The sequence below is a fragment of the Mugil cephalus genome, chromosome 14 (genome assembly GCF_022458985.1).
Source record: "Mugil cephalus isolate CIBA_MC_2020 chromosome 14, CIBA_Mcephalus_1.1, whole genome shotgun sequence".
Lineage (NCBI taxonomy): Eukaryota > Metazoa > Chordata > Actinopteri > Mugiliformes > Mugilidae > Mugil > Mugil cephalus.
This window is the reverse complement of record NC_061783.1, coordinates 4,088,196-4,110,466: the sequence shown is the minus strand read 5'-3', so window position 1 is coordinate 4,110,466 and position 22,271 is coordinate 4,088,196. Positions and strand designations below refer to the sequence as shown.

Here is a 22,271-nt window from a genome sequence, read left to right as displayed (position 1 = left end):
TTTTTTATTATTATGCACAGGTGCTCTTTTGTTGATGTAAAAAAAAAAAAAAAAAAAAAAAATCATTTCCCCCCCACATGGATGAGAGAAACAATTCATTTTTGTTGAAAACAGTAAAAGCAATTTCTGTGTCCACTGCTCTGTGACCGTCTCTCTGATTATGACTGCCTCTTTGCCGTGAAGAGCTTGATGTGGCGAGGGCGCAGACCGGGTAAGGCTGGACAGGGACATTTGCTGGATTTATGGTGTCAAATCGCTCACCCTCATCGCCGATCTCGGCACCAAAATGTCAACCCTTGATTGCATTGTTTTTTTGTTGTTTTCTTTTTCAACGCAGATTAAAAACTGAGTGGTATTTCTGGGATCAGTAGCCGTTGCTGAATGCGGCGAGGCAGATGCTTAGCCAAAGAGTACGACTAGAACGATGATATTTAAGGATAAAGGTAGAAAAGTTAACTTTTTTTTTTTTTTTTTTCCAGGGCCAACCGGGGTCTCGAGGAGAGCCAGGGTTACCAGGGGACAGAGGTCCTGCTGGAGAAGGCAAAATGGGTCCGCCGGTATGAGCGCTGTTGCTGACAAATGCTAAATTTATCCTCCAGTGCATCTCAGTTCTTACTAAATCTGACTGTGCTTGTCGTTTACAGGGGCTTCCAGGAAAGAACGGGGAACCTGGACCTGCGGTGACTATATGCTAAAAGACAATAATATTAAATGCATTTATTAACATTTCTTTAATGACTGTATCTGGGTTCCAGGGTTTGAGGGGTCCACCGGGAGTCGCTGGTCCTCAAGGCCCAGCAGGACACAATGTAAGTCCACATATCAGTGACTAATGCGCAAATATGATCATTCACTTACAAATAAAGATGGAAAGACTCGAGCTGCAATTTTTTTTGGATGATAGTAATAACCACTTTTGTTGCTGATGCTTTTTCTCTAAATTCCAGGGTCTTCCAGGAAGGCCAGGAGAGAAGGGGTCACCGGGAGAGCCTGTGAGTACAGACACAGCCTCAGAGCTTTCAGTTGTTTGATAGTCTGCTGTAAATGCTATGGTATGCTCACTGAATATTAAGTGGGATATAAGAAGAATGCCTGCATTTCCCAATAAATACTGGCTAGGCCCATTAGTAGAACCTCAATCGGTTACTGAGACAACTACGAATGCATCTCTTGTCAGAGCAGAGGTATCACAGAGTTTTATCTTGAGAATAAACATTACAGGAACCTGAAACTGATGCTGTCTTTTTCTGCTAGAGGTGTAGTTTGATTTGTTGATTTTGCAGTTCCCCAAGTCACCTGTTTAAGTTTATAAGGTTCTAGTATTGCAAACGTATTTGTTACAGACTTTGACATACATACAGTAGAAGACTACAGTCTAATTATCATGCTTGAGTTGTATCTGAATGGGCGGTAGAACCCTGCAGCTAGGTTTACAAACCTGGTGGAAATCTTGAACTTGTACGAATGGAGGCTATTAGAATGACAGGTTGATGTTCAGCAGTCACACCTATATGAATGCAGGCGGGCACAAACATGCTCTGGCAGTAATAAGTCCAGAAAGACATTTTGGACAGTTCATCCACTGAACAGTTGACATAGTATTTCTTCTCGTCTTCTTCTTCTTCTTCTCTTATTGTTTAACTTTATGATTCCTGTCTCTCAGGGAAAGGCAGCAGACCTTTCTGACCTAAACCTGAAGGTAAGGAACATCTTCACTCCTCTACACTGAGAAAACACTTGTATGTTTGGATCCTGTCACTCATCACTTTATGTCATGTCAATCTTCAGGACGTTTGCTCAGACTGCCCTGCCGGTCCACCCGGGCCGCCTGGACTTCCGGGCCTCCCAGGAGACAAAGGACACCAGGGACCTCCTGGGAAAAATGGACAAGATGGATACCAAGTAGGACAAAGCCATTAACATCTCATCACATTGTCACCCCTCCTGTAATGTAAGGTCTCTTAAAATAACTGAGCTTATCTTCGGAGGAGCACTGTAGCGTGACCATCTCCACTATATTAGCCCTGTGTGAGGCGCGAGGTCCGAGCTTCGTCTTCATCAGTCACAGCTGCTGTGACGGATGGGGAGGCTCTGTCTGCATCATTAGCTTGGGCTCCTCTGGGGGCAGCAGTGAACGATTAGGACCCAGTGAATGTGCTCGCCACTGTCTGCCTGGACAGAGACTGATGGTCTGCTGTGTCATTACAGGGCCCCCCAGGACCAGCCGGACCTCAAGGGCCCCCTGGAGCTGACGGGGGAAAGGCAAGTTTGCACACTAACTGCAGTCTTATGGCTCTTGTGGCCACAAGCTAATTAGTTGCTTCTGTCAACACTTTTTATTGTCTACTTTACATGTCAAGGTTCAGGTCTGTAAAGCTGTTCAGAAGCATTTCCGAAGCAGTTTTTGCTACATCCTCCTCCTTACTTTTGAAATTTTGAGGTTTTATTTCCCTTGGACACGAGTTCTTCAGCTGGATGCTTTCATTTTGAAATATGACATTTTATATAATCTCTCTTCTTCACCACAGGGTATTAAAGGTGATCGAGGGCCTCCCGGAGGCCCTGGAGACAAAGGAGACAAGGTGAATTTGTTGTTGATGACTCACTGCTTTTTCATCTTTTCCCTCTGTGTTTAATTTCATCACTTTAGTATCTACTGCTATGAGTTACCTAATTATACTTGAATTAATATCTGTGTTAACAGGGTCACCCAGGCCCCCCTGGTCATCCAGGTTCTCCTGGAATAATGGGTACACCTGTAAGTAACTATTTTGACCTTGTTTGTGTGTGTCTGTACTAAGAAGGTTCAAAATACCTGAGCTTTTAATAAACAGGACTCATTTGTTCGGATGTGGTCTCACAGTCAGACTTTCTATTTGTGCTGACCTGCGCTGACACCGTCTCTTTCCTCTTCAGGGTAACGATGGACAGCCTGGCCCTGTGGGTCCCCCGGGGGCCCCTGGAGAAAAGGTCAGCTTAAACTCCATGTTCTTCTCCCCTCTGAAAACTTATTACCCATGTGCCATTATTGTACAAACCACTTCCCTCTAGCATGTAGGTCAGCCAGCCTTTGCAGTAATGGCGGCCATTAATCATTTCTTTTTCTTTGGTGACGGTGACCTGTTTGTGTTTGCTCGTTTCCACCAGGGCAAAGAGGGTCTCAAAGGGATTCAGGGACCACCAGGTCTTCCTGGACTGATAGTAAGAGAAATCATTTAAAGCACAACATCATGAATATACCTGCAGTTCAGTGTGGTGTAAGCAGCCTGGCCTGTAAAATGAACTGCAGGTCTTTTCTGTAGCTGATGCTTAATAAACCTTTCCCTCGCTGTGCAGGGCCAACCTGGAAAAATGGGAAAAGACGGCAGACCAGGAGAAACAGGAGAACCCGTAAGTAGATGGAAATTATCCAGAGTTGTAAGATCTGTGTTTAGATATATTTGTAGGTTGATGTTGTGTGATGCCAAAACTATTTCGGTTTCTTTTCCAGGGCAAGCAAGGTGAACCTGGACCTCCAGGAAACCCTGGACTCAGGGGACTCCCTGTAAGTAACCAGCAATGAATGAGTCTTATGGAAGACACTGTGTAAATTGTGTGACTGATTCACTGCCTCTTTTCTTTCTATCCAGGGTTTTAAGGGCCACAGAGGAGAACCTGGGGCTCCGGGATCTAAGGTCAGTTTTTTTAATGCATCTGAATAGGCCTAATTACATATAAGATGGCAATGCTATTATTTCTTATTTGGCACCATACTAAAGAGCTGTAGCATACTGACACACTGAGCTCCTGTGTGGAAAAATGTTCACCTATTGACTAAAGAAAAACTAGGATTAGTTTAGTTAGGAAAGTTACTTATGTAGCCTTACACTCCTGGAGCAATTCAATATGTAATCAAAATACCATGTTTGCTGTAACGAACTTTCAACACCTTAATATGCAGTGCCAGGATTAAAAAGATTCTGAAGAAGAGAAAGCAGGGATATTTCTCATTTTACGTCAGCTTTGACCACACTGACAAAACAGTCACAACAATGTTCAATTTAAACCCCAAGAATGAAATCTATCAGGATTATGGATTGCAACATCTTATGAAAAAGCAGAATGTCTTAATATCTTCCTCAGTGCAGTTTGAGTTGAAAGTATTTTTCTTTGTTTTGAGGGGGGTGTGCACTTTCATAGACAGCAAGACAACAGACACGAGTGATGGAACACCTACCCAAGGCAACCTTGTTGTCTGATCAGATTTATTGCAGTCGCATCACCTTCACGAACTTCAGCATACCATGTGACATCTCAGACTCTAAACATGGCACATTTCTCTGCACATACACCGATCAGCCACAACATTAAAACCACTGGCAGGAGAAGTCAATAACATTGACCATGGATGTTAGACATGTAGCGCCCACCTAGACCAGACCAGACACCCCCACCCCGTAGCAATGACACTCCTTGATGGCAGCAGCCATCCCCAGCAGGATTCAGCCTGAGACACACACAGAAATGGTTTAGGAACAACTGAAAAAACATGAAGAACAGCACAATGTAGGATGATCCAAAGAGGACCCTCAGAAGGCCCATGTTCCTTCTCTGATGAGTCACGACTGTTTTGGAGGCACAAATGAGACCTACAAATCGTTAGAAAGTGAAAGTGTGACATCATCACTTTTAGTCTTTTCAAGCAGGGACTGGTGAAAATTAAGATTTAGAAAGATAACATCCCCTTCTCCCCACTCTACTCACCACAGGAGTGCATGGAATAGCACACGGTCAGAGTCGGTGCTTGGCATGCCGCATGACGTCAAAGACACATGTGACACTTTTTTTCCACACACCTTCTCCAAGAGAATTGGTGCACCTGCTAGTTTGTCTTTCACACAGCACACACCTGCAGGGAAGAATTCTGCTCCAGCCCCGTGACCAATAGCTTGGCTCATTACAGGGAGCTCTGAGTGAGCCACAGGCAGGCAGGGAGGCTCTCAGCCACGCTGCCAACAACTTATTAGAGGACCTGCAAAGTGTTGCCATAGACACTGAGGTTTAGCTCGCACTGCTTATAATTATTATCAATAAATGTCAGTCATCTGCAAATTATACTCAGTGTGACTCAGGGGAATGATGGTGGTAAAAACCAGGATAGATGCAGATGTAACACAGGGCCATGTAACAGTGCAAACATGTCATGTGGTTTCTTCTGATTAGCTCTGTGGACGTGTAGTCTGCAGTGTCGTGCTACTGTCGTTCACCACTGATGAAAAGCCTTTAACTGCCGAAATGACACTTGACAGAGCCAACACTATAAATGTTAACCTGCTAATACCAATCTCCCGATGAGCAATAGCCTTCAGGCATTGTCTTTTTATTCTCCTGTCATTCAGTTTACATATTTTTTCACGCTCCACACAGGGAGAAGATGGAAAACCGGGATCAGCTGGACGTGACGGCAAACCTGGGAAAGAGGTACGTGGCAACCGTATTTAGATAATTACTGATGGATGGATGGATGGATGGATGGATGGATGGATGGATGGATGGATGGATGGATGGAAGGATGGATGGACAGACAAGATATAGAGAGATACAAAGGTAAAAACAGGATTAAGATTTTTTCTTTTCATGTCATATATTTGCATCTGTCCCAAAAGTGTAGCCTGGTTCAGAGTCGTAAGAAGAAGTTTGGCCTGCTGGGTCAGTTAAACTAGTGAGGGATGGCACTGTGGAGTTGCTTTCGTTTACAACAATATTGCTGCCATTGGAGAGGCAGGATGTTTGGACTTAGCTATGCTTACAGCAAATAATTGTAAAGGATGAAGAGTTAACAGCAATTTGTTGAGAAGTTTACAACACAATTAACCCTCTCCATCGATCCATGAAAGCACGCTGTATTTGAATTACCGTAACTCACAGTTGTTTGCACTATTGACAATATTCAAAGTGTTGCTGAAACCTGGGAAGTTGTGCTTTTGTCTGGGAGACCTTTGTGACATCTCAAGGGTATAACTAACTTTGTTTTTACCAACAAATTCCTCCAGGCAGCTCTCTCTTCCTGGGTCTCCCCGATCTTTCCTTGTTCCCCAACATGTAGGCGACAGCAGCGGTGCGCATTATTGCCATAATGTCAGCTGTTTTTTTCCAGAAAGCGGAAAGATGGACAAAATTCAAAGTGCGGCCGAACACTGGCAAGCTTTCTTGGAAAAAAAAAAAAGAAGTTAGTTATATCCTTGAGATGTCATGAAGATCTTCCAGACAAAAGCACAACTTCCCAGCAGTGTTCAGCCAAACTTTGAATTTTGTCAGTAGCGCAAACCATTGTGAGCTGCAGTAATTCAAATAACACGTGCTTTAATGAATCGTCGGTGAGCCTTTCAGTTTTAAATGGTTAACCAACAGGACTATACATTTCTGCAAAGCTATTTTTTTTTACCCCATTTAGAATCCAACTGAAACACTGGTAACTTCACAAAACTGAAGAATGCAACTTACAATATAATTTCCTTTGTCCATATTACACACTTACAGATTACAGATAACTGATTTTCTGTCATATGCATTCCTTGCTGGTTGTCTGGAACCAGGTGCACATTGATTGATTGCAGAGAACTTTCCTAAGATTAAAAAAATACGGTTTTAGACAGAATGTCCCAGCACAGCACTGCCAGAATCACTAATGTACCACTAGAAGCCAAGCTGCAGCAGTTCCCAGTTTTTCCCACTCATCTAAACTCTCTCTCATATATGCATTTAAAGGCCGCTGCACTCTTATACCCCCATTTGTCTGCTAGCAGGATGTACAGTCACGCTGCACAAAAACCTATTTTACTGAACTCATCCTCTGGCTGTGAGGAGACAGAATGTTCTGGCAACAGACTGAGAAGATATTTTCTGCCTCCTCCTTCCACCTCAACAACACACCCTGTTACAGCTGAGGCTGTATACTGACAAAGATTCAAATCATCAAGCCTGTAGTTTTTCCCCGTGCAGCCCAAAGACAAAATTGTCATTTTGACGTGTATGAGACGTGATAAAGCTGTCAGTTGTTTTGTTTTTGCAGGGCTCCATGGGACCCCCGGGCGCAGAAGGACTTATCGGACCAAGAGGAGAGTCGGTGAGTCAGTCAGTCAATCAGTGGCAGGACTCCCTGTCACAGACGGAGGACAGATGCAGCACGGTGTCAAGCAGTCAGATAGATATAGACACAGAGTGACACTCAAGCCATTTCTCTTGCTGTCCTTCTCCCTTAATTTTCTTACTCTGTATTCTGTTTTTGAATTCTAGGGCAAGCCAGGGGAACCAGGACCATCAGGAAAACCAGGTCTCCCTGGAACACCAGTGAGCAATCTCTTCCTACCATGCTTAACATTTTCTTTTTAATTATCTCCATATTCAGAATATTTACATGTAATATTTAACAAAACTTTGATTAAAAAGGGTGACAACAATTCTGCAATTCACAAGGTTTACATTTAGTAGATGAAATGAGGCGGGAGAATATTAGACCAAGCAGTTCCTGTACGTAGAATGTAAAGACGAGAAGTGTGTGGATCATTTTTTTAGACATAAAAAGTGGTTCTGAGTGGGGAGGTCAGCTAACCAGGCTGCAGGAGAAAACTCACTGACTGGAGCATCTCCTAGAAGACAAGGCTTTTAATTGGATTTTGACTTTGAGAAGCCCCTGTAGACTAATACCGAGACAGTGTCCATGGTGACAAAATATCTGAGTCATCAGATGGTAGTGTGGATTGGAAAGTTTCGTTCATAGTGGCAGATATTAGGGAAAATAGCGATATAATAGAGATATCAACCTGTCAAGCAGAGATATAACGTGCATGACTGCGTGAGTGAGGGTAGAGAGAAAAAAGTGAACATTAGACACCTTTGTGACAATCCTTACAGAGATAGGGCTCCCATTTATTCTTTAAAAGCTGTCTTGAAGCAATTCTTACGTGCAAATTTGAACAATGAAATCACTTTAACCGGCAGTGACTATCCCTCTTGTTCATACTGACCAGAAAATGATCCCTTCTTAAATAGCTTTCAGGGTAAGTAATGGGAGACAAAAGAGTTTGCCTGAAGCTACAGTACTATGGCGTCACTCTAGCTTCAGCATCACAGGACTCTAAAGGGCAAAATTTGCATTTTGTAAAATATTTTTGGGGGGCTTTGAAGGGGTAATATATATCTAATAATACAATATTTTATTGCCATTATTTATATGTTTAACACATGTTAACATCATTTGACCAAACTGATGCTAATATCCCGGGGATACAGGTGGTGCCATCTTGCGAGTTTGGAGCCAGATTCTGAGAGTGGTACTCACAACTAACTACACTAAATAGTTTAGCACAATGCTAAAGAGTAACTAAAAACAAATTTAATCCAAATAGACACTTCAGTATACACCAGTATTATATTAACTACCTAAAATGACCATCCTTGGAAAATAAAATGGCGTGTATTTTAGTGGTTTGGTGTAGTCCAAGTCCCATCCACTAACAGGGAAAGGATGGAGCTCGTGACATGTACTGCAGCCAGTCACCAGGGGGAGCTCTACTTGCTTTGGCTTCACTTTTGAGGATCTGTTCACCATTCCATCTTTATTTACAATGAATTGGTCAACACCAGTTAATATCAGTGTTAAATATACATGGAAGACATATTAAGGTCAAGTGTGTACTACTTTTAAATACAACTTTTTTGTTTGTCTAAACAACTTTGAGCTTGCCATTCAAAAGGCCTGTACATTTATGCTTGTTCATTTCTGCTCTGTTCTTTTTATTATGCTTCTTTAGGGACTCAAATGGGTAAAATGACTTACTATAAACACACTTCACATTCTGCATCCTGATTTCCCAAACTAGAGTTTGACACTAGGTCACAATAACAGAACAATTGCGGGTTGACAACATCTACTGCATTAATAGGAATTTGCAATACCACGTTATTAGCTTTGGCAGCCTTAGTATTTTTACATTGAGAAGAACTGTAAAAAAAAAATGTCATCTGTTTCAATGGAACAGCATCTTAGGAATGACTTAAATAAGGAACAGGAGAAAATGTTATCGTAAACAACACCTGTATCATTGGTCACGGGAGCTCCTGTGTTCACAGTTGCTCTGGATTGTTTATTTTAGCTTAAACGTGCTTGCAGATATTCATAACTGAAATTAAATTTAGAAACATAATATGCTTCCATTTTAGATACATTTTCACCCAGAAAATAACCCTTAATCCAAACACTGAACAATAGCAGTTGTTTCAGAAATTTAAATGATTTCCACTGAAGATGATCCACCTTAAATTGTGCAGCCGCACAACGTCGGCATGTAGTTAAAGTGGAAATGGGGCGTTTAATTACTGCTTTACAAAATGTCAACAATACTATAGAAAATAGTTTCATTTTAGCATCCCAGCCCTTAACAAACAGAAAGACTTGTTTTTGGTTGGTTGGATGCAATAGAATGTTAATACGTGTCCATTAGTACTTAAGTAGAAGAAGCTGCACAGTGGTCCATGGGTTGAAGCATGTTTTTTGGGGGCAAGGAGGAGCTACTGTTGCTAACTGCAGGCCAGAAATGAACATGTCAGTTATCATCAGAGAGGAGTCAGTGATATTGGTCAGCAGAGGGAGCAGATCATCAGGAGCAGCCTGGAGGAGGGAGGAGGGAGGAGAACAGAAACCGATGCAGAAAGGTTAGAAGAGAAGATAGAGGGTGAGTTCAGAAGGCGACTACTTAGAAGTAGTATCTGATGTTGACAAAAAATGTTATCAGATTAGATGGCTAAACAAGAAAAGAGGGGTGTAGTACATGGACAGAAGCATATCTTTCTCAAGAAGAAGAAAATGTTTGTGTAGATGAAATACGGATGGTGGAATTTTATCCTACTGCAAATAAATTCCTGCACTCTGTGGTTGCCTTACTCAGCTTGTCCTTAGGCCCACTTGCCGGTTGTAAATATGAATTTTAATCTCTACAAGCTGGTATGTCCCGCACACAAGATTGGTTTATGGTTTATGAGATTTTCTATCCAGGGCGCTGCTGCATGCTGAACAGGAAATGTGGCTAAAACTTAATCTCGCTGAATCCTCAGTAATGAGTGATGGAGGGGGGGCTTTTTAGAATGCAAGTACAGTACGCCATATGTGTGCCATGTGATGAATGTGTGCCATGTCTTTGCACTCATACAGGGTCAAAGGGGAGACAAGGGAGAGCCTGGCAACCCAGGATTACCAGGCTTTAGTGGGCCCAAAGGCCCCGCGGTGAGTGTTTTTCATATTTATTCACTGTTTAAACACATATTAATTTAGACTGATTGTTAACTATTGCCTTGTTTATTCAGGGTCCACCTGGTCCAATCGGCCCAGAAGGAAAACAGGTAAGAACTTGTAGAGCTCACACGATCATATAATATAGAGTGCACACTGATCCCTGTAAAAACATTGCTCATCTCTTCTTGTCTGTGTCGTTTTCCAGGGAACGCCAGGCAGAGCTGGAGACCGTGGCAACAAGGGAGATAGGGTGAGAACAAGGATGTGATCAAATGTGTTACTAGCATCAGAGACGGCTTTACCGTTCTAGTTTGTGTACACTGCTGTACGTGAAACTCGACTCTGGTCCTCAGCGGCCCTCAGGGGACTCCCACTAGGTTCAGAACAATGTCGAGCCAGACAAAGACAACCAAAATGAGCAACGATGAGCAAACAGAAAATGTGTACATACGGTACTCATCACTCTGTTTCTCAGTGTCTGAAATGCACTGCTGAACACATGATATACAAACGAAGTTTTCAACACATAATACTTCCCGTAAGTATCATTTCTCTTAGGTAACCACCTGGGTAAACTAACAAAGGGCAGAACGGGTACATATTTTACAAAGCACTCATAGCTTATTAGGTGTCCCATTCTGTGGAAAAGGAGGAGTTGGATGTAATTGTTAAAGAACATCAGCAATATACATTAAAAATATGTACAATAATACAATATACAAAAAACAAGCAAGAATTAAGATACACTATACAAAAAGTAAAAGTGCACTTTGCTGACGGCATATGAAACCTCAAGAACTAATGCATCAGAGTCAGATGTGCATTAATAAAACCGGGGAAATGTATCGTGAAGTGTGCATGCAGACAAAAATGCCTTTCTGTAAAGCCACGCTTAAAGTATCAGAATCTGAAGGACATGCGGACATAATCATCTAATTAGTTGTGTCCTGCAAGGCCAAGATTAAACATGTCTTCTAACAATATACATACATCTGCTTTTCCTTCCATTGCATATACGCACAACTATTTTTTGATTTAGTTGACTCCTAGTAGGTAGTATGACCCACTAAGCTATTCTGACCCGGCCTATATCTCCCCACTGTTAAAACTTTTCCACTTTTAATTTCCACCTGAACTATTACATGACCTCATTTTTCACTTTTTCTTGAAGTTCACATAAACTACAGCTCTTATCAATGGAGGCTTCACTGCTTCCCATACTGGACTAATGTTTTTGGATGTTACTTTGAATCTGAAACACGTGCTAAAGACTAATTTATCCGATCCAGGGAGATCCAGGTATGAAGGGAGATAAAGGACAGTCAGGAGATCCAGGTATGCCTGGAAACACTGGCCCACCGGGAAGAAAGGGCCACACAGGGATGATGGGCATGTCAGGACCACCAGGAGAAATAGGAGCTCCAGGGCCGCAAGGTCCGTCAGGAAACCCTGGTCTTCCAGGCCCCAGAGTGAGTGAACCGAAGTAGATCTTTACACAATGCTGTTGCAGAGCAGCAGCAGATGATTTAGATGGAGACATTAATAATTGAGTTAATCATTAACATCTATCCTGCTTCAGGGAGAGTCAGTGTCACTGGAACAAATGAGACGGCTCATCCAGGACGAGCTGGCAAAACAATTAGATGGTGAGGAGGCTCCTCATGGAGCCCGCTAACAGATTTCATTCATTTGGCCTCACCTTGGAGGACCTTAGTGGAGATATGCTGGATGTGACTTAGCCTTTCTTTTTGCTTCCAGCCAAACTGGCTTACCTCATGGCTCAGATGCAACCAGCTCACGTGAAGAGCACAGCAGGCCGCCCAGGACCTCCAGGTCCTCCAGGTAAGGACGGCACTGCTGGGAGACCTGGACCCCCTGGAGAGCCCGGTATGCCTGGACAAAGTGGAGGAGAGGGACCCAGGGGACCCATGGGCCCTAAGGGTAGGACGAAGGATTAAAGCAGTGTTATTGGTTCTCTATGTGTCTTATTGTGTCAGTATTTGCTAGACTCAAATTACCTCAACTGCACTATTTATGTTTCAAATTGCAAATTAAACACCAATTCCTCTCAAAGTTGAAAGCGAAATAGTTTTTTAAGACAGATAAATTTGAATGATTTTTCTATTCCTTCAGGTGAGAAAGGAACAAGGGGAGAAAAGGGAGAAGCTGGTGTTGGTGACAGAGGAGAGCAAGGTCCTCCTGGCCCCATAGGTAACCATCAACATTTACTGTAATTATTTTTTTTTTTTTTTTTTTTTTTTAGAGAGAGTTAGAGTTTCTAACTGCTCCCCCCTCTGCTCTAGGCCCGGCAGGTATGCCTGGCTACGGCAAAGACGGAAGCCCCGGACGAGCCGGCGCCCAGGGAGAGCCAGGAAACCCCGGCCCCCACGGCCAGCCCGGACCTCCAGGTCCCCCTGGCCAGTGCGACCCCTCCCAGTGTGCCTACTACGCCAGCCTGGCACAAAGACCCCACACCAAAAATGTGAAGGGGACTTAAAGAAGAAGAGACGCACAGAGCTGGATGTCCGGCTGTATTTATGAACTTGGTCATGTCAGTCTGAATCAAGAACTTTTTCTTTTTTAAGGTAACTTCAGTACGGAGGGCTGAAGCAACAGGTGCTGTCGGTCAGATTCTTTGTTTTGTTTTTGGTACCAAGCTTTGAATGGATGGGGATTACGCAACATGGGACTTTTTCCAGATCTAATATGGGGTACAGAGGGCAGCTAAACTGTTTTTTTTTCTTCACTTGCATGCTTCCTGTAAACTATATAGGGAGATAACAGGGATGGCTCTCCCACCTACCCCCATCAGAAGTGAAGACTGAAGTGAAGTCTGAGTTTGCATTGTCTCATCAGTTACTTGTGTCAGAAGTTCGGCCCAGCTTTTCACTGCTCGCATCGCTCCACTTTGCATCAGTTGCCCTTCACAGCCCACACTGTACTACGTCACTTACTGCTCACTAAATCAATCTCCAGCTAGGGTTCCTCTACCAGTCTGACGGTAATTAATCAGTCAAGGGAATTATCAGTTATAGTGTCACTGATGGGAAAATGGGGGGTGGACAGTGTGAGGCGAACACCAGCGGTGATTTTGTGTAGGAGGATCATTAATGAGTCAGTGTGTGAGAGTGATGGATGGTCACATTTTTCTTGCCTCCAAGCCGCTATCGCTGTTATCATGTCACTTTGTTTTGGGTATTACTGGCATCCTAGAGCAGGCAAAAATAATATTACTTTTAGAGAATTCTGCCATTAAACTTGCATGGCTTGATTTATTGATGTGAACATGTCACACTCAAGGCTGGAGCAAAGGCGATTGTGCGTCCTCCCAATGTTGCTTTAAGATGTGGAGGATTTATTCCATAATTGTTGTTTGCTTTTTTTGCTAAAATCTAGAATCAGAATCCCTGCTTTTGTTTGTAATACGTGCCTTGTAATGGTATGTTCCATACACACCGAGGGGTTTCTCCTTAGAGGACAGGAGACGAGGCGGGTAGAAATGTCGCTGTTAGATTTGTACTTTGGTGTTTAATGAAGTGGCTCAGGTCATCCTATCTGTGAGCTGTGCATGAACCTGAGCAGCAAACGGCTTTGAGGAGGTGGTGTAATTGCAGCCTTTGTTCACCTTTCTTTGAAAGTCGCTTGTTTCACACTGCCTTCTCTAAATGTGTCACTTCCTCCCTGCTCCGTGAGGCTTATTAAGTGGCTGTGTTGTGGCAGGGCCCGGGCAGTTCAGCCCTGCTCTGAATCACATTGCTTGCCTTATTTGTCCCCTGGAACCTAAAATTGGAGAGCTGCTTTCCTGCATCTTGATGAACAGACCATTGTGGCAGCCATTTGAAAGATGTTTTGTTCCATGTCCCTCGTGGACCAATTAGACTTCTTCCCAGTCACAGAAGCTCTGCTCACCTAAAACCTATTAAGAGGCTTCCACAAAAGGCATCACGCTGGTTTTCCTTTCAAACACAACAATACCCGCAAGTGCAAAAAGAATAGTGCAAAAATGTAGAAGACGCAGTAGAGATCTCGAAAATGTACAGCGTGACCTGCTGTGATGGTCAGTCATACTTCAGCTCTTGGTGATATCTTTCTCAGGTTAGCTAACAGAAGACCATACATGAAGAATGTATAGGTATGGCTTGGTGAGTGAAAAGAAACCATCAGTAAAATGATCTGTTTCATCTCACAAATGAACAGTTAGATGAAATGAAAAGGTCTCACAACCAATGCAACACATCCTTTCTAAATTTAATGCACTCAGAGGGTATTTCCAGTCTCCATTTCTGAACTATTTCTTTGTTTTTTTAACCTAAATTGGAGCGGTCCTGTGATGAAAAACAATGGAAAGGCCTTCGTCTCGCAAGCTCAAGTAACTTCACTAAACTGAGGTTGATATTTGCAGTAAGATGGTAAATGATGGAGTTGATCCATTTTTAAAATGAATGGCAAGTATGGCCAGTTTAAGCGTTGTTTGTCATCTAGGCCAACTAGCTTAGATGGGTAAAACATAATGTTACCTAATCTTTAGTATTCCTTGCACGTGTCAACTTCCCTTTTCTAATGTTACATTGTTTATCCAGAGAAACAGCAGTTGTTTCCTCTGAGATTTAACTCAACCTGTAAAAAAACAAATAATATTATATGTGTTGCCTTCAGAGCAGCCCTTAGCAAAAGATCTGTGGTACATGATAGAGAGCAACTTCAGATCTGGGAAAATTCAAATCTACATTATGTTCACAATCAAATTTGACGCTAAATGAGTTTGCCTGTTTCTCTCTTTGAAACATCTGCCAGTTGCTTTTCTGTCCGCAGTTTACCTTTGAACAGTCAGCATTGTTGTTTTGTGGTTTTGTACATGCCTGTTACAGTTACGCTAATAGATTTTGTGTTACAGATTTTGTGGGATGGTGAGTTACTGCATATAGCTTTAAAATTGTATTTCACAACGGCCATACGTTCTTTTAAATTATGCTGATAAATTATTCATGATCTGAACCAATGCAAACGTGTTTTAATGCATTAAGTAAACTTTATTAACCCATCTCCCATTATTTTCCTGATGAATTGGTGCTGAAGTATTTTAAAATGGTAGCATATTGTAATTATTGGAAAGACACCTGTACTGTACTGTATAATAAAGAGTGGAACAGATTCATTTTATAATACAGGCTCTTACCTTGTTTTTTTTTTGTTTTTTTGTTTTTTTGAATAGTGAGTGCTTGCACCGCTATTTTACATAGTGCTGAATTGCGAACTCTCCAAGCCACTTTCCCCTAAAATATACATCACTCAAATGACAAAGTTCTTTAAACATCTAAGACACCAAGCTCGGTTCTTCTTAGCAGATGATCCATTTGAAGTGTTCTTTCTTCTTCTGCCATCAGTCATGTTACATTTCTGCAACCTGAATATGGAAATCAGGAGTCAGTCTTTTTTTTGCTGACTCAGATTTTATTAACTTTGTGCATCCTTTTCACAACTTAAAATCCACTGATCCAGAGCCATGATAGCATGTATTAGAGAGATGGGATGTCCTTTGGATGGCTGCTATGCTAACTGCTCGCCAGCAGCTCGCTCAAAGGTCATATTTGATTTGGCTGGATGCATTTGTGCTGACACAGGTGGGGATGATGTTGACTCTCCTTTGTAACCAGGCAACAGTGAAATGTCATCCTGAATCAACATGATATCCATAACAACCTGGGCACCTTGTTTCCACACAAAAGGATTTTAACCATAGTAAGGCTGTGGAATTTTAGTGATCACCACGCACAAATCACTCTGCTGGACTGTCTCGACTGTGCTATAATGCCTCTTTGACATATGTGTTTTACAGCTCAGTGCAGTACCTCCAAAACACAATACTTTATTTTTTATTTTGAAAAAAAAAACAAAAAAACATTAATATGACAAAATTAAGCAAACAAATTTATGATCCCTAATTAAAATCAAAAGCACACTGTTGGAGATAGCTTTGAAGTGAGCATATTTTTTGTAAAACATGGTTCCTTCAACAGATTTGGCTCACGACTGCAACTGAGATAGGTCAGAATGGCGCCTGGTTTGAGTAGGCTTTGAAATGAGCTTATTCAAAAGAAAGAAATGCATGGGAGTAAATCAGAGAGACTTATAGTGCTTTACCACCTCATTGCTGAATGATTGTAAGGAGTAAGCAGTTGTGATGACTGATATCAGTATTGATCAGCTCAGAGGCCTTGTCATCAGCCGGAAGAAGCTACTTCGATGTCAGTAGCAGTGGTCTTTGGACAATGGATGAGCATTCTCTAAAATCACATACAAGTTGAAAAAGTCTTTACGGTACAATTGTGCCTCGTCTCTGTTTCCCTTTGTGTCTCCTCGATCCGTGGTTGACCAATGGAGGCTCCCGAAGATTACCCCCCGTGGACTCCTGAGAAGCCCTGAAACGCGATCACTGGCAGGGTGAGATGGTGGAGAGTGTCAAAGAACTGGGAAGTGTCATGGGTTTTTGTAGCCAGCCGATTTCTTTCCGCTAAGCATATAGAGGGGTGGAAGTCTGCTTATACAGGTTGATGGGTCACAAAGGCCAGGAGGTCCTGTGGGCCCTCTCGGACCAGAGGCTCCAGGAACGCCGGGACTTCCTGTCTCACCACGCTGTCCGTCTTTGCCATCCTTGCCAATGCCAGGAGCGCCAGTTGCACCTGAGGAGGACGTTCAGACAAAAATTATCTAATGTAGTCCTCATTTGTCCTAACATAAATAATAACAATTTATTTACAAAAAACGTAAAGTGTGGTACAATTGTTGAGTTTGTTGTATTGTTTCAGTTCCAGTGGACACACAGTTGGTAGCTTAGCCCGCTCAGCTGGTGGATAGCTAGCTAAGGGCTAACAACACTGACCTAGTGGTGCTTTCATACTACAGGCAACATAATCTAAAACTTGGTCACCAACGCCAGTAATATTGTAGCCGCTCACATGTCACACAAGCACTCTGTGAACATCAGGGTTATTTGGACTGGTGTTTATGACACAGTAATAGGTCAAGCAAACAAACATGGTTTTATCACTACGTCAGTGTGTGTTGACACATGTCGGATGAATGTTCAGATCCCTGGCTTCCTTTGAAAATGCATTGTAGCTTGTATATCGCCCATCACTCACGTAGATGGTCCATAAAGCTAGTTGCTTGCAGTATATGACTTGGCACATACTGAAATACTAAGAACAAATGAGTAACAAAGTAACAAGTCAGAACTAACATAAGTAAGATAAGTTAACCAGCTTTCTATTTCTACTGGAGCCAGGTCGGAATATATACCTTTAGTATCTAGCCTTAAAATTGGTAATACACAAGCTCATTTTTGTACTAAAATGTCTAGCTTATATTATTATGCTGAACTTTAGTGAGTAAAGCACCACAGGAGATGCCTGCACAATTTCTGAAACCATTTGCTCCTTCTTTGAAAAACTGGAGAGAAGCAAAGTGGAGAGAATTTCTATTCCAGTGCGACTATTTATAACAAGTACAGTGAGTGTCCAGACATTTTGTAGACCCACTGTTTCCTCCCAACGGGGTTGTGCTCTAATTATGACAAAAATCTGGCCTTACCTGGAGCACCTGGTGCGCCTGGACTTCCTTTGATTCCCACACCGTCCTCTCCCTTGTCACCCTTTTCTCCCTTTTCCCCGACATCACCTGTGGAGCAGAACAGTGCGTAGGACAATAACATTAATGTCAAGATTAAATGGAGAGGCACACTGTTTTCACCGTTAGGGGGATATAATGAGGAGACAACTCCACTCTGTCTTGTTTAATGAATCATTTATTATACAGTGTTATGCACGGTTGAATCCCTTCCATCCGCAGAGGGCTGTGCATAACTTCTTTCAGTGATTGTTGTGGCGGTGTGAGGACAAAGGCATTCTGCCAGGGCTGACAGCCTTGTTTTCTCTAAAGGCTTCATTTTATTTCTTTCCACTACATCTACTAGTTGTGAAGGCTTTACAGGAAAACAAAGGAAAAGCAAAACGCTATCACAGCCACACATGTGCGAGTGAAACACATTCAGTATCAGCACACCACTAACACGGAGGCTCTTTCTAAAACGAGCTCATGCTAGCAGTTCGGAGTTCTTCGAGTTCGGTATTCACTAGAGGACAATCAGTTTGAAATGTACTGACCTTTCTTGCCTGGTGCGCCTGGAAGCCCAAAGAAGCCTGGGTGGCCTTTGGGACCCATTGGCCCTGGAGCTCCAGCTGACCCTGATGCTCCAGCTGGTCCAGGAAGTCCAGGGGGTCCTGCTGGTCCAGGGGTACCAGGGGCGCCAAGGGCTGCTGGTTTCTTCAGGAGGTCTTTCATAAATTCTGATAATTTCTCTGTATGGAGAATAAGTCAGTTAACAGAGGCAAACAATTCACTGTATTTAATCTTATAATATGTCTTATAGTATATATACTGTATAAGTGAGGACATGGATTGGTGAAGAACAGATTAAAGTGAAGGCACTGCACCTTCAACCACAGCTGAGCACATTTCCCGAAGCTTCTCGTCGCTCACTTTTGGGCCCTGTGAATTCATTGAACATTGTCAGTTTGCTATTTGTCCTGGCCAAGACTTTTGAACAGTTCAGTCAGTCAGTCAAAGGACAGGTGAAGCAGGTTGGACTCATTAGTTGCGTAGAATTGGCCATAAACAAATGTACTGGAGGATAATCTGATGATTATCACCAAAGTTATGATTTATGTTGGTCTGCTGGGTTTCAAAACCACAAATGTAAACCACATAGGTCATTGTGCTGAGGTACATAATCTAAGATAGGACTATGATGTGTAAAACATAAAGATAAAGTTCTGTCCTTAAAACATTCCCTGTTCTTGGGAGTGTTTGACTTACAGGTAAACCCCTGGGGCCTGGTGATCCAGGAAGACCAGGCTCTCCCTCCTGCCCTCGAGCTCCGATTGGACCTGCCAAACCCTCGTGTCCCGGCTGGCCTGGTCTGCCATCAGCTCCAGTAGCTCCTCTCATGCCCTTCTCTCCGAGCTAATGGTGAAAACAGAAAACACTTACTGGACCGTATCTCTATATATGCTAACAGTAGGATACCTTACTCTAGATTGGATGGTGTAGGTGGCAGAACAGATTTTGTATTTTGCACTGCAAGCCACTAGAAATATAAAGTGTTACTGATGTAGACAAACCCTCAGGCAACATTTTAGAACAGACAGTAGACTCTGAATACCTCTCCTTTGATTCCAGGAACACCAGGAGGGCCCTGAAGAACACACAAACATAAGTCAATCTCTTTCTATTCCAGAAACAGAGAAATTGATGTGTTGCTGTATTTATACAAGATATGAGACAACCAACAGCATCAAATCAAATACCTGGTCTCCCTTGACCCCAGGATCTCCTGCCACACCCGTGTCTCCCTGTTTCACAAAAAGTAAAATAATCAATTTTGATTCAAGCATGCATGTGAAACCTCATTCCCAGGTTACATTGCAAATGATAATCTTTCTTACCAGACTTCCTTTGGGTCCCACTGGTCCAATCGGTCCCTAAATAATACATGGAAAACGTTATGTACTTTTCTGGATTCTCATCATAATCCATTTTTTAAAGTAACGCTGGTAAAAAAAAAATCTCTCACCTGATCACCTTTGTGTCCAGTATGACCCTTCATTCCTTTAGCCCCTGTGTCACCTTTATCTCCTTTGTCACCCTGGAAATCAACATTATTAGCGCATCTGCTCTGTACGTGATCATGTTTGAGATTAAACACTCTAGTTTGTTCTGCCCTAAACATGTAGCCCAGGTGATACAGTGCGACTGTGGGAATAAACCAGGCACTCATCTTGCTGACTGTCAGCCACAATGGTTAGTACGTACAGTATACACGATCAAAATATAGTGATGTAAAAACAGAAAATTATCTTTTTATCACTTTGCTAGGTTTGAACATCATAAGCAGCTGAGTACTAACTGTAGAAACAGGAACAAAAAGGTTGGTAACTCACCTGGACTCCCTGTGGACCTGCAGGACCCACTGGCCCTTGTTTTCCTGTTTCACCCTGTACAGCGAAAAGAAAGTTTACATGTCAACTAAAGTCCCAGGGCCCACACCCACAAGGTCTATGGAAAACCCTTCATGTGAAATGTGGACTCACCGTTGCTCCTTTATCTCCTGGTTTTCCATCTTCTCCATCTTGTCCAGGCTCACCCTACATAATAAACAAATTGATGGATTTGGAGTTAAGGCCTCTATTCAACAAAAATAATTCACAAAAGGGTCATAGGTAAAGCGTGATAGGTAATTAGGATTAATCTCACAATCTTTCCAGGAAGTCCAACTGGTCCAACAGGTCCCTCAGCACCAACGTCACCCTAAATGCACAGCAGACATGGATATGGATTAGTCAGAAATATTCCTACTTCTATCAGCTCAGACCGCACATATTGAGCTCTAACTGATCCTTAGAGAGCCAATTTTGCATATGCTATAAGTACATGCCTCAATAAACAGTAAAAGATTCCAATTACCTTTTCACCAGGAGGCCCAGCTACTCCCTTCTTCCCTGGCAGGCCCTAGGAATAAGAACAACATATCATGTTAAGACAGATTGAAAATGACTGCGCCCTTGGTTTCTGTCCTGTTGGTGTGGGAAGTGAGAATTGACATCAACAGAAAAACAGGACTGATGAAGTAGCATCTAAAACAAGCTTATTCATAAACATCCCAGTTCACTAGTGAAAACTAATGCATTCTTATAAAATAGTCCTGCACTAAATCTTAGGTTCATAAAGATTATGGCATTCAGCTTTTGTTGAAACAACTGAAAGAACGGTTGATACAACTCTGTTTTCATTATGGAGAATGTGGTGTGTAGTAATTGTATCGTCTCATACTAAGACATGTTCTACTATTTTTACTACCCCATTTTTGTCAGTGGGCTAGGCTAAATAACAGAAACACTACAGTCTCTAATTCAAGCCAGTTTAATAGCGCTACAAACTAGATACTTCCAAAATGATCAAACAGTTGAGTTACCACATTTTTTCTGATGCAGTTTCGACATAAACTGTACATTAGAACAGTCATGAATTAATGTATTTTATACTTGTGCATAAATGCCACCCAAACGCTAGTCAACACTGTGTCTTTTTTTCTGTGCTGTTGCTGTAACTATGAGGTCAAAGTGAGGCTGTAATACAAACCTCCTGTTACTATTAAGTTCAGGACTGTTTTTTACTTCACTAGTTAACCTTATAAACCGTCAAGTGAGTGTAACCACTTTCACATCGAAAATCCCGACATGCCTTTGGTGTGTTTTGACATGGCCGAAGTCCTGGGTCAGACCTCCCGCTGTGATAGCTGCGTGCCTGTTCTTTTCCTCCCTCTAATAAGTCATTGCATAGATTGCAGGTAAACAATGGGCAGCATGACTGTGTTTTTTTAAGTTTTTGTTTTTTGCACTCGATGTGAACGGGGCTTAATATTAATTCATAAATACGTGTAAGATACAGCTACAGTAGTAAAAAAGGTCAAATGAGCATAGCCCAAGGTGAGGATGCCACATAGCTTACCTAACAAATCAAGGAGACATGTTCTCTACTGTGCGGGCTCTAAAAGCTTCCCACTCAAGCCACATCTGCAGCATTTCACCACACAGCCTTACTGAAAAAGGTAGAGTGCCCTTGGCAGGCGATTTCCCTTCCCACCGGCTGTTTGACTTTAATGTTTTATTTATCTGACCTGCCGTGTGGCTTCAGAGAGGAGCTTGTCCTCCATTACCTTCTCCTTGTTTTCACTTGTTTTGCAATGACAACATGTCTCCTCACAATAGAGGATATAATTGAGCTATAGACGGAGGCTGTACATTTAAGAGGGAACTGAATGAAAATGAAGTTGGACTTACTGGGATACCAACAATCCCCCTGACACCAACAGCTCCAGGAGTTCCAGGCTCGCCCTGTAAATGCACAGTTCATGCATACAAGTGACATGAATCGGTTGGGTTAG

General features: G+C 42.4%; 2 protein-coding genes across 6 annotated transcripts in view; one reads left to right on the top strand and one right to left on the bottom strand.

Annotated features, from left to right (window-relative positions):
• col22a1 (collagen, type XXII, alpha 1) overlaps positions 1-15,433 on the top strand; it is a 50,176-nt gene extending 34,743 nt beyond the window's left edge. For all 3 annotated transcript variants that reach the window (XM_047604534.1, XM_047604533.1, XM_047604535.1), the window contains 25 exons: positions 480-557; positions 645-680; positions 756-809; positions 948-992; positions 1,664-1,699; positions 1,789-1,902; positions 2,209-2,262; positions 2,529-2,582; positions 2,705-2,758; positions 2,917-2,970; positions 3,148-3,201; positions 3,337-3,390; positions 3,491-3,544; positions 3,630-3,674; positions 5,407-5,460; positions 7,052-7,105; positions 7,276-7,329; positions 10,190-10,261; positions 10,342-10,377; positions 10,476-10,520; positions 11,560-11,739; positions 11,850-11,916; positions 12,029-12,211; positions 12,404-12,481; positions 12,574-15,433. In XM_047604534.1, coding sequence (XP_047460490.1) covers positions 480-557; positions 645-680; positions 756-809; positions 948-992; positions 1,664-1,699; positions 1,789-1,902; positions 2,209-2,262; positions 2,529-2,582; positions 2,705-2,758; positions 2,917-2,970; positions 3,148-3,201; positions 3,337-3,390; positions 3,491-3,544; positions 3,630-3,674; positions 5,407-5,460; positions 7,052-7,105; positions 7,276-7,329; positions 10,190-10,261; positions 10,342-10,377; positions 10,476-10,520; positions 11,560-11,739; positions 11,850-11,916; positions 12,029-12,211; positions 12,404-12,481; positions 12,574-12,767 — 1,803 coding nt within the window. In that variant the 3' untranslated portion in view covers positions 12,768-15,433. The remainder of the gene's footprint in view (positions 1-479; positions 558-644; positions 681-755; positions 810-947; positions 993-1,663; positions 1,700-1,788; positions 1,903-2,208; positions 2,263-2,528; positions 2,583-2,704; positions 2,759-2,916; positions 2,971-3,147; positions 3,202-3,336; positions 3,391-3,490; positions 3,545-3,629; positions 3,675-5,406; positions 5,461-7,051; positions 7,106-7,275; positions 7,330-10,189; positions 10,262-10,341; positions 10,378-10,475; positions 10,521-11,559; positions 11,740-11,849; positions 11,917-12,028; positions 12,212-12,403; positions 12,482-12,573) is intronic.
• A 267-nt stretch (positions 15,434-15,700) lies between these two features.
• Positions 15,701-22,271, bottom strand: part of LOC125019641 (collagen alpha-1(IX) chain-like) — a 28,651-nt gene continuing 22,080 nt past the window's right edge. For all 3 annotated transcript variants that reach the window (XM_047604536.1, XM_047604538.1, XM_047604537.1), the window contains 14 exons: positions 22,168-22,221; positions 20,792-20,836; positions 20,582-20,635; positions 20,419-20,472; positions 20,269-20,322; positions 19,902-19,973; positions 19,774-19,809; positions 19,636-19,680; positions 19,491-19,523; positions 19,145-19,291; positions 18,763-18,817; positions 18,433-18,627; positions 17,861-17,947; positions 15,701-16,950 (listed from right to left, as the gene is read on the bottom strand). In XM_047604536.1, the coding sequence (XP_047460492.1) occupies positions 16,748-16,950; positions 17,861-17,947; positions 18,433-18,627; positions 18,763-18,817; positions 19,145-19,291; positions 19,491-19,523; positions 19,636-19,680; positions 19,774-19,809; positions 19,902-19,973; positions 20,269-20,322; positions 20,419-20,472; positions 20,582-20,635; positions 20,792-20,836; positions 22,168-22,221 (1,134 nt within the window). In that variant the 3' untranslated portion in view covers positions 15,701-16,747. The remainder of the gene's footprint in view (positions 16,951-17,860; positions 17,948-18,432; positions 18,628-18,762; positions 18,818-19,144; positions 19,292-19,490; positions 19,524-19,635; positions 19,681-19,773; positions 19,810-19,901; positions 19,974-20,268; positions 20,323-20,418; positions 20,473-20,581; positions 20,636-20,791; positions 20,837-22,167; positions 22,222-22,271) is intronic.